The sequence below is a fragment of the Capsella rubella genome, unplaced genomic scaffold (genome assembly GCF_000375325.1).
Source record: "Capsella rubella cultivar Monte Gargano unplaced genomic scaffold, Caprub1_0 scaffold_2, whole genome shotgun sequence".
NCBI lineage: Eukaryota > Viridiplantae > Streptophyta > Magnoliopsida > Brassicales > Brassicaceae > Capsella > Capsella rubella.
This window is the reverse complement of record NW_006238922.1, coordinates 12195948-12207849: the sequence shown is the minus strand read 5'-3', so window position 1 is coordinate 12207849 and position 11902 is coordinate 12195948. Positions and strand designations below refer to the sequence as shown.

The following is an 11902-nucleotide window of genomic DNA, read 5'->3' as shown; positions in this document are numbered from 1 at the left end:
AAGGCCTCAACTAAAAGGCTTAAGCCAATTAATAAGCCCATTTATTACTATTTCTCTCACTTCAATGTTTTTTTTTTGGGTCTACTACGACGTTCAAGTTCAACCACCTTTTTCTTTGTTGCTTAAAATTTTAAGCTAGAGTGGTATTGGAATTGGATTATGAAGATTAAATGGATTTAATGATTAGTGACATTAGTGTAATCAGATTTTCGGAATATAGGACCAAATTGAACTCAGTTGCTACTAATTAAGAAGTTTGGAATATGATGATTTACAACACCATTTTTCTTTAAAAATTACAACTACATACATTCACATTGTTAGGAAACTAGTGACTGGTTCGGTCCACGAAAGAGAGGTAAAAGAGAAGAGATTGGAGCTCCCTTGCAGGTGCTGCTCGTGGAATAAACCTCTGACTTCTCCACACCATCATTCTCATCGGACATACTTCTCCGCACAAGCATGATGATGTGGTCCATTAGACTTCCATCGCAAGGAACCTTTAAAGGGCCATCAATGGTAGTCCCAAACTCATCCTCAGCCATCTCTAATAGCACTTGTAACATCGGATGGTTCAGATAATCCAATGGCAAAACGAATCTCTTCCCTTCTTCTGTGTATACAGCGAAGTACCCTTTCTTCCTTTTTCTCCATTTCTCCATCAATTCGGAGAGTCTTATTCCCTTGGAATATAGTTTCTTCATACAATGTGTTTTTTTTTTTTTTTCTGTGTGTGTTAACTCAGCTCTGCAATTTTCGTTGTGAAGGTGTGTCTTTATGCAACCATAAGTGCCTCACTTCTTTATATATTGTGCAAATATGTACAAGAACAATAGATTTTGGTACGTGTGGAGGGAAAAGTATGTTCGTGTTTAATTTGATTAATTGCTTTAGCAAATCTGTCCACGTATTGTTGGATCACGACCACTCGTGGAGTACGCATTGATCTTCTACAAATATCTAGAGATTTTACATCTTTTTATAATTTTTAGTTTATAACTGCATTATTCTTGGTTGCTTCCACACTTTTTGTTGTTGAGTTTTTAACACACCTGCTTAACATGTTTTGGTTATTAATGAACTTTAGGAAAGCAATGTTTCCAAATTTAAAATTATCTAATTACTTAGTGAACGGAGTAATGGTATAACAAAACATGTAATATTTAAAACAAAGTAATAAAGTGGTTGCAGAACGCAAAGGTGGTGATAGAAACATCAAACATGTGAGGTTTAGACCAAGTTGCTTGCTACTTTTTACTCTGTAGAGCTCTCTTCTACTTTCATGAGTGTTCGTCGTTTCTTTTCATTTTTCACTTCACATGAAAATCCTGCAAACAATTTTTCAAAAACTTTTACAGCCAACAATTCTAAATAGTTTCACCATCTTAAGTGTAACATAGATGTATGGAAAACTAGATATCTTTAATCACAAAACGCTCGCGTAAAACAAAAATCTTTCGTGATCGTGCCTACCAAAAATAATGCAACCTTCCATAGTACTTTATACAAGAAAACAACCTTTACAACCACTATTGTTCTGATTTGTCTAACCTAAGCCCTGAAATTGCATTCCCTGGTTTCATATCTCAAGTCAAGTCGATTCTTCAAAGGACAAAAGCAATGTGTCCCAGGGTCAGTCTGAGCTTCGCTGTCATCTTTATCAATGCATATTGGGTCAATGCTCAGTTAGGTTTGGTTGCCTGAGAAGGTAAAAGGTTTGCAACTGCTCAGTGGTTTTGATCTTTACATAGAGAGAGGAAGAAGCATCCTTCGCTTCTTCTTCCTGGCTTGTCTCACTTGCTTTGTGATTTTCATACAGACGAACAATAGTAAGGCGACACAAATCAGGATGAAAGTGAGTTGCAACCGCCTGAAATACAAGGACACAGCTGAGAACACCAGGAACGCTAAGATCACTAGTTCCCATATGACAAAGACTACGACATCGACCCTGAATCAAAGCAAAAGAGAACAAATATCATAAGTACTACCACAGTCAAATGTTCATGTCATCATCATTTTCAAGATGCAACAATAGAATCAATATGACCAAGAGATAAGAAAGAAAATAGTACATCTGTGTATACCAAGATGAACATGGATATTTTATGTATCTACGGATCACAAACCCCCCTTAAAGAGCAATATGTCTAGTTCAAGTTCATGACGTGAAAATTGCCGAAGTAGGATGATATCTAACAAAATCTCATGTTTAAAAATAAAATAAGAACTATATGTTCTGGTGGGGATTGATTCTATTTTCCATTGAGTAGCCCAAAGAAAAAAGTGGTTTATCAAAACTGAAGAAGCCTATAGAAAATCTTAGTTTAAAAGAAGACTATTTGAATGCCAAAGGCAACTTTCTCATCTGTCAAAGTTATCCTTGAAGTCACAGAGCAACTAAGCAGTATACCTTCAAGCTGGAAATGATAATTAAACACACCATATAATTGCACCAAGAGAGACAAAAAAAAAAAAAGAAGAAGCTCAAATCAGAACCTCTACGATGTGAAATTGCCTTCTAAAAACGTGCAAACTACCTATGTTACTCAATTTGGGGAAATCTTCAGACAATACAGATGGTACAACGACGATCGAACTTGTAATCAAAATTATAGTTCCTTGTGTAGAATTCACATAGAACTGGTACCTATCTGCAATCATATCCAATGTTATAGGTCAAAACCCTGATGAGAGATATCACTAAGTCTAAATCTAATACCCCGAGACTAATGCAACTCTATGCACGGCAGCTCCAGATCACAGAAGAGAAAGAAAATTAATTGCATAAGCCGGAGATCTCCAGCTTTGATAAAGAGAGTTGTCTAACCTGGAGGAAGAGAAGTTGGAAGTGGAAGAGAAGAAAGAAACGGAGGCCCAATCATGCTTTGATCTAATCTGATATTCCCTCAGCTGTTCAGCTAGATTCGATCTCGTTATCATCGCCTTCTCCAAATCTCCACCTTACTCTACTTTCCCGAATCCACGGAAAGCTCAAAGAAGCTTCGGAGAATCACGAGATGCAGGTTCTCAAATCTGTCACAAACTTATAATATAAATCAGAATTCTACAACTCCAACGATGGAGGAAAGAAAAACCAAAATCAGCCAGAATAGTAATTTTACAGCGACGACGACAATAACATCGAATGTTACTTCACATTCATACAAAAAAAAGAACATCGAATGTTTGTTCGATTCGTTGGCAATTCGGCGAACGTTGCGTGGACTCTCTCCTCTCGGTATCAACAACCGGGTCGGGTTATAGATCTGATCTTGATTTAAGGCCCATGCCATGGATATTGGGCTTTTTGTTTTTTTAATCATACTTTATTGGGCCCTTAATTGTTGACTAATGTTATACGATTTTTTTCTTTTTCTAAAGGTTGAAACTTGAATTACAATTATTTTATATATACAATGATATGAAAAAAAAATCAACTCACGATTAGCAACAATTCATTGTATAAACAGAATATAGCAACATCAAGAAAGAAAAGAAAAAAAAAGCAATAGCATTGCATTTCATTGATTCTCGTGACCCACTAAATAAAGGGAGTGTTGTTAATTAAGTATTGGTTGAATATTCCTGATTTGACCTCAATAAGGCAAATATCTTGCCCATAAACACAAGACGGGAGGTGAAAAAGAAAAAAAGAAGAAATAGACAGAAGAACAAACGAATAATGTTCATTAGCACTTAAGCACCTATTTTGGTCCGATCTAAGTTGAGATATCTGAAACTGAAACTTTTTCGAATTATAGTATTTTCAAACCACGACTATAGTTTAGTTTGTGGATTATTATTAAGTGTCGGCTATATAATTTGTCGTTTCGCTATCACCGAAAGCATTATCCAAAGAATAAGTTAGAGCTTCGGTGTATATATGGACAAGGACCAAAAAGACGAACAAGTTAGTATTGAAAGAGACTGCAGGTTTGTTTGATATGTGTGTTGGTACGTCACGGTTCGTGAAAAGTCTTGTTGAATTATACTAGTTTTGAAAACAGAGAGACTACTAATGATGTGGCACGTACGTCGTGTTCGATCTTTGTAATGGAACACGGTTCATTGTTATTTTAGGCTGATGAGTTTAAGACATGATGCAATTCCCGATTACCATCTGTCCTTTATTAATTTTTTCAGTTTATACTTTTCTAATACTAGGTCGAAAAATGATATCCCACACAACACATGACACATTAACATATTGGCATTAGATTTCCAAGTCATCGGATGCTCATTTGTCGCCTCCTGATTTCATTATCTTACGTCCAAGTTTATCTTTTTAAAAAGTGCATCAAAACATAACCATTTACGTTGAAAATATATACATAACATTATTCCATAAATGAGATTACGAAAGGTGGTGGTTTATTTATATGCAATAGATTCCCGAAAAATGGAGAAGTACAAATAAAAATGTTTGACTGTGAAATATACTAATCTCTTTGGTTTTAGTTTGTTTTGGTCGGTGATCAGTCTTTAACAATAATTTTAGCGGTTATCCGTAAATCATCCATATCCAATAGCAACAATACCTCTAGTTATCGGTTGAGCCAATCGCATTTAGTATATATATTTGTATTCGCCTATTTGATTTTTTTTTGGTAAAAGTTTTTGTTTAATGTTTTCCAAAGATTATTTACAGTTTCAAAGATGAAGCGAACATTTCAAAGGTAATAGTAGCTGATAATGGTTGTTGTTGATTCCTAGCGTGATAAGAATTAAAGAACCATGTTCTGATTGGTTTAGTTAGTTTGTAACTGTAACGCATAGAAGAAGTCAAGAAGAAGAAGAAAAATCAAAGGAACGTTACAAATGGGATTGGGGTATCAAAAAGTTCATCATTACCTTCTCCAACAAGAAAATAAATCCAGCGTGGCATTAGTCAAATAAGTCCAGTGGGCCCTCGTAACCGACATCACGTCTTTTGCGCCAATCAGTACACAGTCATTGGTCCCACGGAAGGACACCTTCGCACGTTACATTGACACGTGTCCTATTTTAATTGAGTGATCTCATTTCCATTTTCTGACTATTCGTTTGCCGCTAACTCACCTCCGCCGTCCATTCTTTCGCTATGGCTGACACGTGTCTACTAATCAACGGAGAGTTACAAAACTATCTGATTTATTTTACGCGGCCTCTTAAATGCCTCTTAAGTCTTTAAGTACGCTTCTCCTTTACTTTAATCCCATTTTTGGGATGTTCAATATTTGTCCCTATATTTCTGATGTTTTGCATAAAGAAACCTTGAAAACTTTAAGACATTTCAATAATGTTATCTCTTTTGCGTTGTCAAAACTCAAAATACAATATATTATTCTCCTTTGTTTGTCCTTCCAAGTTCCAACTGTGTTTCCTTACACTTTTTAAAGTTTCAATATCATTACTTTCAACTTTGTTAATCGATCATTCAACTACAAATTAACAACTATTTAACCAGAAAATTAGTTATTATTAAGCTTAACATATGAAAATTTAAAATGGTAAAAGCCTAGAGAACAAAACTGCTATGTAGTAACCTAGCTCTCACTATTTTTTTACAAATCTATCTAGTTGTCATTCCAATCCATTAAATCTAGTTCCACTAAATTAATTTAACATATACTATATCAGATAATGTATTAGAGAATGACCTCCAATCACGTAAGCATACTATTTTTAATGATTTATAACTTTAAGAACAAAAATGGGGGCCATTTTGCAAATCCAATGTAATTGTGCACTTTTATAAAAAAATTTATAAAAAAAGTGTAAATAGAGCGTGAAATCCGCGTTGGATTGGAGCCCTTTCCTAAGTCCTCAAGACTACTATATAAAGGCAGTTTCTTCTCTCATCTTAATCATCTCAATCTATTCTCATTTCATCTGCTTTTGAATTTCAAAAACTCTCACATACTACTTTTGAATCCGTGTTTCGATCTCAAATCTTTCCTTTTACCTTAACTATGGCGGAAGAAACCAAGAACGTTACTGAGCAGGAGGTGCCAAAGGTCGCCACAGAGGAATCATCATCGACTGAGGTTACTGATCGTGGACTCTTCGATTTCTTGGGTAAGAAGAAGGACGAAACCAAACCCGAAGAGACGACGATCGACTCTGAGTTCGAGCAGAAGGTTCATATCTCTGAGCCAGCGCCTGAGGTTAAACACGAGGAAACAGAGGAGAAGAAGCCTAGTCTCCTTGAGAAGCTTCACAGAAGCGACAGCTCTTCTAGCTCTGTAAGTTTTAGATCCGATCATTTTATATATTCTAGATTGTTATGAGATCTGATTACGTTGATGATCATAACTTTAACTAGATCGAAGGATTTATCTAACTAAATGGTTTGTGTTTTTTTTTTTTAACAGTCAAGCGAGGAAGAAGGTGAAGATGGTGAGAAGAGGAAGAAGAAGAAGGACAAGAAGAAGACAACTACTGAAGTAGAGGTGAAAACAGAGGAAGAGAAGAAAGGGTTTATGGATAAATTGAAGGAGAAGCTTCCTGGACACGGTAAGAAGCCTGAGGATGCTTCAGCCGTCGCTGCTGCACCTGTGGTTACTCCTCCTCCGGTCGAAGAATCACATCCAGTGGAGAAGAAAGGTATTCTTGAGAAGATTAAGGAGAAGCTCCCAGGGTACCACCCCAAGACCACCACAGAGGAAGTGAAGAAGGATAAGGAATAAGCAGAAACAAAAGATTATGATTAAAAAATATGAATAATGATGGTTGATTTGCTTTTCTTTTTTTCTTTTCCTATTGTGATGATTGATCATCTTTTGCTTTTGTGATGTTTAAGTTTGTTGGCTTTTTGTTAATTACAATATTCATATGTTTCTCTTTCTCTTGTATATGTTTTTTTTAAAAAAACAAAAGAAATGTTTCATGGTATTTTTTAATTGTGTGAATTATTTTTCTCATTTGATATTTGGAGATGAGTGCTATGCTAAATCCTCTGCTTGCTCGATTATTGATAAAGAATGTGTAGCTGCCCAAGTAAGATCTTTCAATTAGGCAAAAAGGATATAAAATTTTAGGTTTCTTATCTTCAACGATTGCTCATTGTCGTCGTATACATGACCCCAGCTTGACTACATCCAAGTTCGAATTTAGGAAATTTAATACGTTGGTATAGAAGAAACATGAAACATGACTCGTCACACGATCATGACTTAGGTGATTGATACAATGTCATTGTGGTCGACACACTAACGCAAAACGAATACAAATGGACAATCTCGAATATTTCTGTTATTCTGTCTTTAGATCATTGACGTATCCTAAATCTCTACTGTGCTAGTTTTGATTAGATCAATCCAGACGAGTAGACGACGACATCCTTTAGTTAACAATGTCTTCAGTGTTTATCATTGTGGGTTCTGTAATAATATCACAATTTTGTAAGTGGGTTTCTGATGATGGGTAAAAAAGCCCAATAGGCTTATTAATGACTAAAACAATTCAGACACCTAAATCAAACGTCGTCGTTCCATGCATATCACTCCGAGTTAGGTTGTTTCTTTCCCGGTTCGAGCAACACTCGCCGGCGACTTGTTATCATCAGACTATCAGAGTATCCTTCACCGTTGATGATGGAGGCAGGCGAAGCAAAAAGCAAGAAAGCAGGAGGGTCTCGTCTCTGCTGCATCTGTAACAAGAGACGACCCGTTCTCAAACGACCCAAAACCCTTCAACAGGTAAATTTTGAATTTGGTTCTGAACCGGGTATCAATCCAATACACCATCCAGCTGGGTCGTTGGCTAATATCTTAGGTTTCCAATCTCTTGCGTGTTCCTGCATGAGCAATGATCTTGAGAAATTTTTTAAAGATATGCAGAGAGTGCTTCTATGAGGTTTTTGAGGAAGAGATTCACCAAGTCATTGTTCAAAATCGTTTATTCAACTCCGGTGAGCGAGTGGCTATAGGTGCCTCCGGAGGAAAAGGTTATGTCTTATACACTCTAATGGATTCTGCTCTATAAAGTTCAAACCTTTGAATGTTTACAAATCACTCTGTTTTAGTTTGATGTTCTCGGTTATAATGGTTCTCCAGCTGTTTATGTTTCTTTGATTCGAACACCATAGTTATTATATACAATAGTGTTGTCCCGTGGAGATCTTCCTTGTTTTATCAGTAACTCAAAAGTTGGTTTTGGTGCAGATTCGACAGTGCTGGCATATGTATTATCAGAACTAAACAGACGTCACAACTACGGGCTGGATCTTTTTCTCTTGTCTATTGATGAAGGTATAACTGGTTATCGTGATGATTCGCTCGAGACCGTTAAAAGGAACGAAGTTCAAGTAAGCTTTTGAATTTGTTCATGAATTTTATGCTATGATTGCTTGTGGAACATAAGAGAGTCTCTAAAAGATCTTTTATGCCGATTAGTCTATCTCAAGGATTTTTTCTTTCTGCCCAGTATGGTTTGCCTCTTCAGATTGTTTCATACAAAGATCTGTATGGATGGACAATGGACGAGATTGTAAAGATAATCGGTCTGAAAAACAATTGCACCTTTTGTGGTGTATTCCGTCGACAGGTGAGGATAAATTTTTCTTCATAGCATTCCCTCTTTGATCAAAAGTTCTTCACACCAATCATCTTCTATTTTATAATTATATCTCTTATTGATTTCTTGAAGGCACTTGATCGAGGAGCTACATTATTGAAAGTAGATAAGCTAGTCACTGGACATAATGCAGATGATATAGCCGAAACAGTTCTCTTAAACATACTCCGAGGGGATATTGCTAGGTAAATATATTTGTTTATAGTGAATACTTTTTCTTGGCTAAAATATGGTGTCGCTCACTTGATTTGATTCCTATCTTGGTTATCGTAGATTGAGTCGGTGCACATCAATCACTACAGGTGAAGATGGTCCAATTCCAAGATGCAAACCTTTCAAATATACATACGAAAAGGAGATTGTCATATATCCTTTGCTATTAAATTCTTTGTTTACTTTCCCAAATTTTGTTTTTTAACTGTCAACAGAAGATATCGTGAGACCTTAACATAGCTACACGTATGCTTATTTCAAGAAGCTGGACTACTTCTCCACCGAATGTGAGTTGTGCATTTTCAAAGCTATGTAATGTTTTTTTTTTTTTTTTTATCTCTGTTGTTTGATATTATCTGAGATTGCGCAGAGCATTAGCAAAACGAGCTTTTCAAGTGCTTCCTTTAGTTAACGGTTTCACTACAATCTGAATGTGTAATCGGTCAAATATATTACAATTGATTCATTTATTGTGATTGCAGGCATATATTCTCCTAATGCTTATCGTGGTTTTGCCCGTGAGTTCATCAAAGACTTGGAAAGACTAAGGTTTTTTTTCAACTTTTGCTGGTGATATCTGTCATATCCAAATGAGGTAGTAAATATCCAACTTATGTTATATAAATTTCAGGCCAAGAGCCATTCTGGATATCATTAAATCCGGTGAAGACTTTAGAATTTCGACAACCACAAAAATGCCTGAGCAAGGGACATGTGAGCGATGCGGGTATATCTCTAGCCAGGTGAGACTTTGCAAAACGAAGACTGCTCTCTCTCTTTCTTATACATCAAGTTATATTTTGCATTAGAACTAACGAACCATAATACGTTGTGCCCTTGGAGATAATAAAATATGCTTGTTTTACTTTTTCAATGAATGATCTTGTACAATGATGCAGAAATGGTGCAAAGCTTGTGTTCTGTTGGAGGGATTAAACCGTGGTTTGCCTAAGATGGGCATTGGAAGACCAAGAGGAAGCGTAAATGGTGATAACAAGCACACAAAGGCTAGATCTACTGCAAAATCCATAGAGAGCAAGCAATGTGGATCTCTGGATTTCTAAACAGAGAGAGAGAAAAAACGAAGCTAATGAGGCTATAACAATACCCAAACTAGTTCTGTAAAGAAATACTCCATTGTTGTTAAACTTAAACCCATTGTTGTATTGACTTGTCTGACAAAAAAGTTTTGGTTTTTGCCTCTATGGCACAGAAGTTTTTGCAGCTGGTTCTCTGGTTCTGGAATCCTGGTAAGTGATTCTTGAACCAGCATTATTAAGCCATCAATGACCTCAACCACCACTAGCTGAACAAACCTAAACCTATTTGAAGTCAACCTGGTCATCATGAGTAATAAGTCACATTTATTTGAAATTGAAACCATCGCTTAATCTGTTTAGTTTTCTTTTTCAACAAATAGACGAAGTAATAGCCTTTTAATGTCCTGATGACTACAAGTCTTGTTTCGAAGTTTTTCATAACTAACTTACTCTAAAATGTGGTGGTGGCTGCACAAAATGTGGGTACGCAACAACTAAAAATAAGAACAAATCCAAACAATGCAATGTTCCATTGTACTTGGTTCGAACCAATGGATTCGAATGTTGTTGTCCACACATGGAACACCTAATCCATGTGTCGTTATTACATTTACAGTCACCGTACGCGTTTTTGTATCTCTTTTGGTATTATTCTTTATCTTTTGGAAGTGTTGTCAGCTTATACAGGCCTATCTAGATCAAACTTTATTCCATAATTTAACATGCTATGGACCCCCCCTACGCCCATTTTCAAATTGCTCTGACGCGTCGCTTCCTTCCCCAATTATATAAATAATCTTCCTGTCGCATATTTTCTAATTTAGTAGTTAAATGTTATTTTTCTCATTCACTTTACCTTAATTTTTGGAGAGTTCGTTTTTATTAAAGCGCTAATGACTCATCCCAACAACAAAGAAGAAAAGTATGAGAGTAGTGAGAGGCGATAAACCCGGGAATGTAAACGCATGTCAAGTATTAGTACTTTTTTGATAACTACACGTAAGGTTATTTCTTTTATCTGATTACTTAGCTTTTTGGAACCTTGTACGATAAGTATTTTTCTTTGTTTTTGCCATATGTAGTAGTAGGCGTAGTAAAAGCCAAGAATTGAGAATTACCACTGAAGTAATGCTTCTGCCTAGAAGTTGAGATCCATTCGAAAATGCCAAACGAAATTGAATTGAGCTTTCCAAACGAGTTTTGATTCTTACAACCAGAGAGGGGTCCCTTTCTTCATCCTTATAGCAACTCTAAAGGACATGTATTATTATACAATAACCTAAATAAAACAATGTATTATTCCTTTATTCGATTTATAAAGGCATATAAATTACTTTTGATAGCCAATTCTTTTTTTTTTCTTCGTTTCGAAGTTTCATACTAATATATACGTCAAAATATTTAGATCTAGGGAGTTTACTGGATTAGGTGGTCCGATATTAGTTTTACAATTACTACAAATTTAATACTCCAGATAATAAATTACACAAGGATATATGTATTCCTGTCTCGAGTTCAATAATTGGAAGACCTTCTTATCTTTTGGGTTCTTCTTTAATGCACATGTGACATTTTGACTAAAAACAGATTACAAAAGTCAGAAAGACCTCAAAACTCGATAATACAAACCGTTTAAAAATGTTTTCACCATGTCCACAGAAATCTCATTGAAGATTGCCCACAGTTTAGAGTGAAACGTTTTATTACACAAGACAACAAAATAAATCGCCCGTCCTAATTGTGTGTGTGTGCGCGCATAATTACCACATATTTTTTCTCTTCCATAACATTCGGTACTCAATTACCAACACTAACGGTTTTCAAAAGTACAAAAATCCAATATATAATAAAGTTTTACCTCACCACTAATAATAAACATTTGTTTGTAGTTTTAATTAAAATTACTTCTGAAAAATAAAAGGATTAATTGGATTTTTAGTACATTTTTGAAACATAACTGTAGAAGTAGAATATTCACTATTCATTATTAGCAAACTAATATATTTTTACTATTTGGATACTATTAAAAACTCTTTTAAATCTAATAACTAAAATATTCATTAAAATATATTTGTTTTCTATAAAATTTC

The 11902-nt window shown here is 35.4% G+C and overlaps 4 protein-coding genes across 4 annotated transcripts; 2 read left to right on the top strand and 2 right to left on the bottom strand.

Annotated features, from left to right (window-relative positions):
• Nucleotides 1–320: 320 nt before the first annotated feature.
• On the bottom strand, nucleotides 321–721 carry LOC17895042 (indole-3-acetic acid-induced protein ARG7). The gene has a single exon (XM_006302930.2). The coding sequence runs from the start codon at nucleotides 702–704 to the stop codon at nucleotides 321–323; it is 384 nt and encodes a 127-aa protein (XP_006302992.1). The 5' UTR covers nucleotides 705–721.
• A 651-nt stretch (nucleotides 722–1372) lies between these two features.
• Nucleotides 1373–3231, bottom strand: LOC17896484. The gene is made up of 3 exons (XM_006302970.2): nucleotides 3126–3231; nucleotides 2831–3036; nucleotides 1373–1951 (listed from the first exon to the last, which is right to left on the bottom strand). Exons 2-3 carry the CDS (start codon nucleotides 2941–2943, stop codon nucleotides 1744–1746), a joined length of 321 nt encoding a protein of 106 aa, XP_006303032.1. The 5' UTR covers nucleotides 2944–3036; nucleotides 3126–3231; the 3' UTR covers nucleotides 1373–1743.
• A 2625-nt stretch (nucleotides 3232–5856) lies between these two features.
• LOC17895868 (dehydrin ERD14) lies at nucleotides 5857–6876 on the top strand. Its single transcript, XM_006302792.2, has 2 exons — nucleotides 5857–6227; nucleotides 6357–6876. The coding sequence occupies exons 1-2, from the start codon at nucleotides 5955–5957 to the stop codon at nucleotides 6669–6671; spliced, it is 588 nt and encodes a 195-aa protein (XP_006302854.1). The 5' UTR covers nucleotides 5857–5954; the 3' UTR covers nucleotides 6672–6876.
• A 605-nt stretch (nucleotides 6877–7481) lies between these two features.
• LOC17894173 (cytoplasmic tRNA 2-thiolation protein 1) lies at nucleotides 7482–9987 on the top strand. The gene is made up of 10 exons (XM_023787833.1): nucleotides 7482–7682; nucleotides 7816–7930; nucleotides 8148–8290; nucleotides 8410–8529; nucleotides 8632–8744; nucleotides 8833–8925; nucleotides 9019–9059; nucleotides 9255–9321; nucleotides 9404–9515; nucleotides 9672–9987. The coding sequence occupies exons 1-10, from the start codon at nucleotides 7575–7577 to the stop codon at nucleotides 9834–9836; spliced, it is 1077 nt and encodes a 358-aa protein (XP_023643601.1). The 5' UTR covers nucleotides 7482–7574; the 3' UTR covers nucleotides 9837–9987.
• The last annotated feature ends 1915 nt before the right edge of the window (nucleotides 9988–11902 follow it).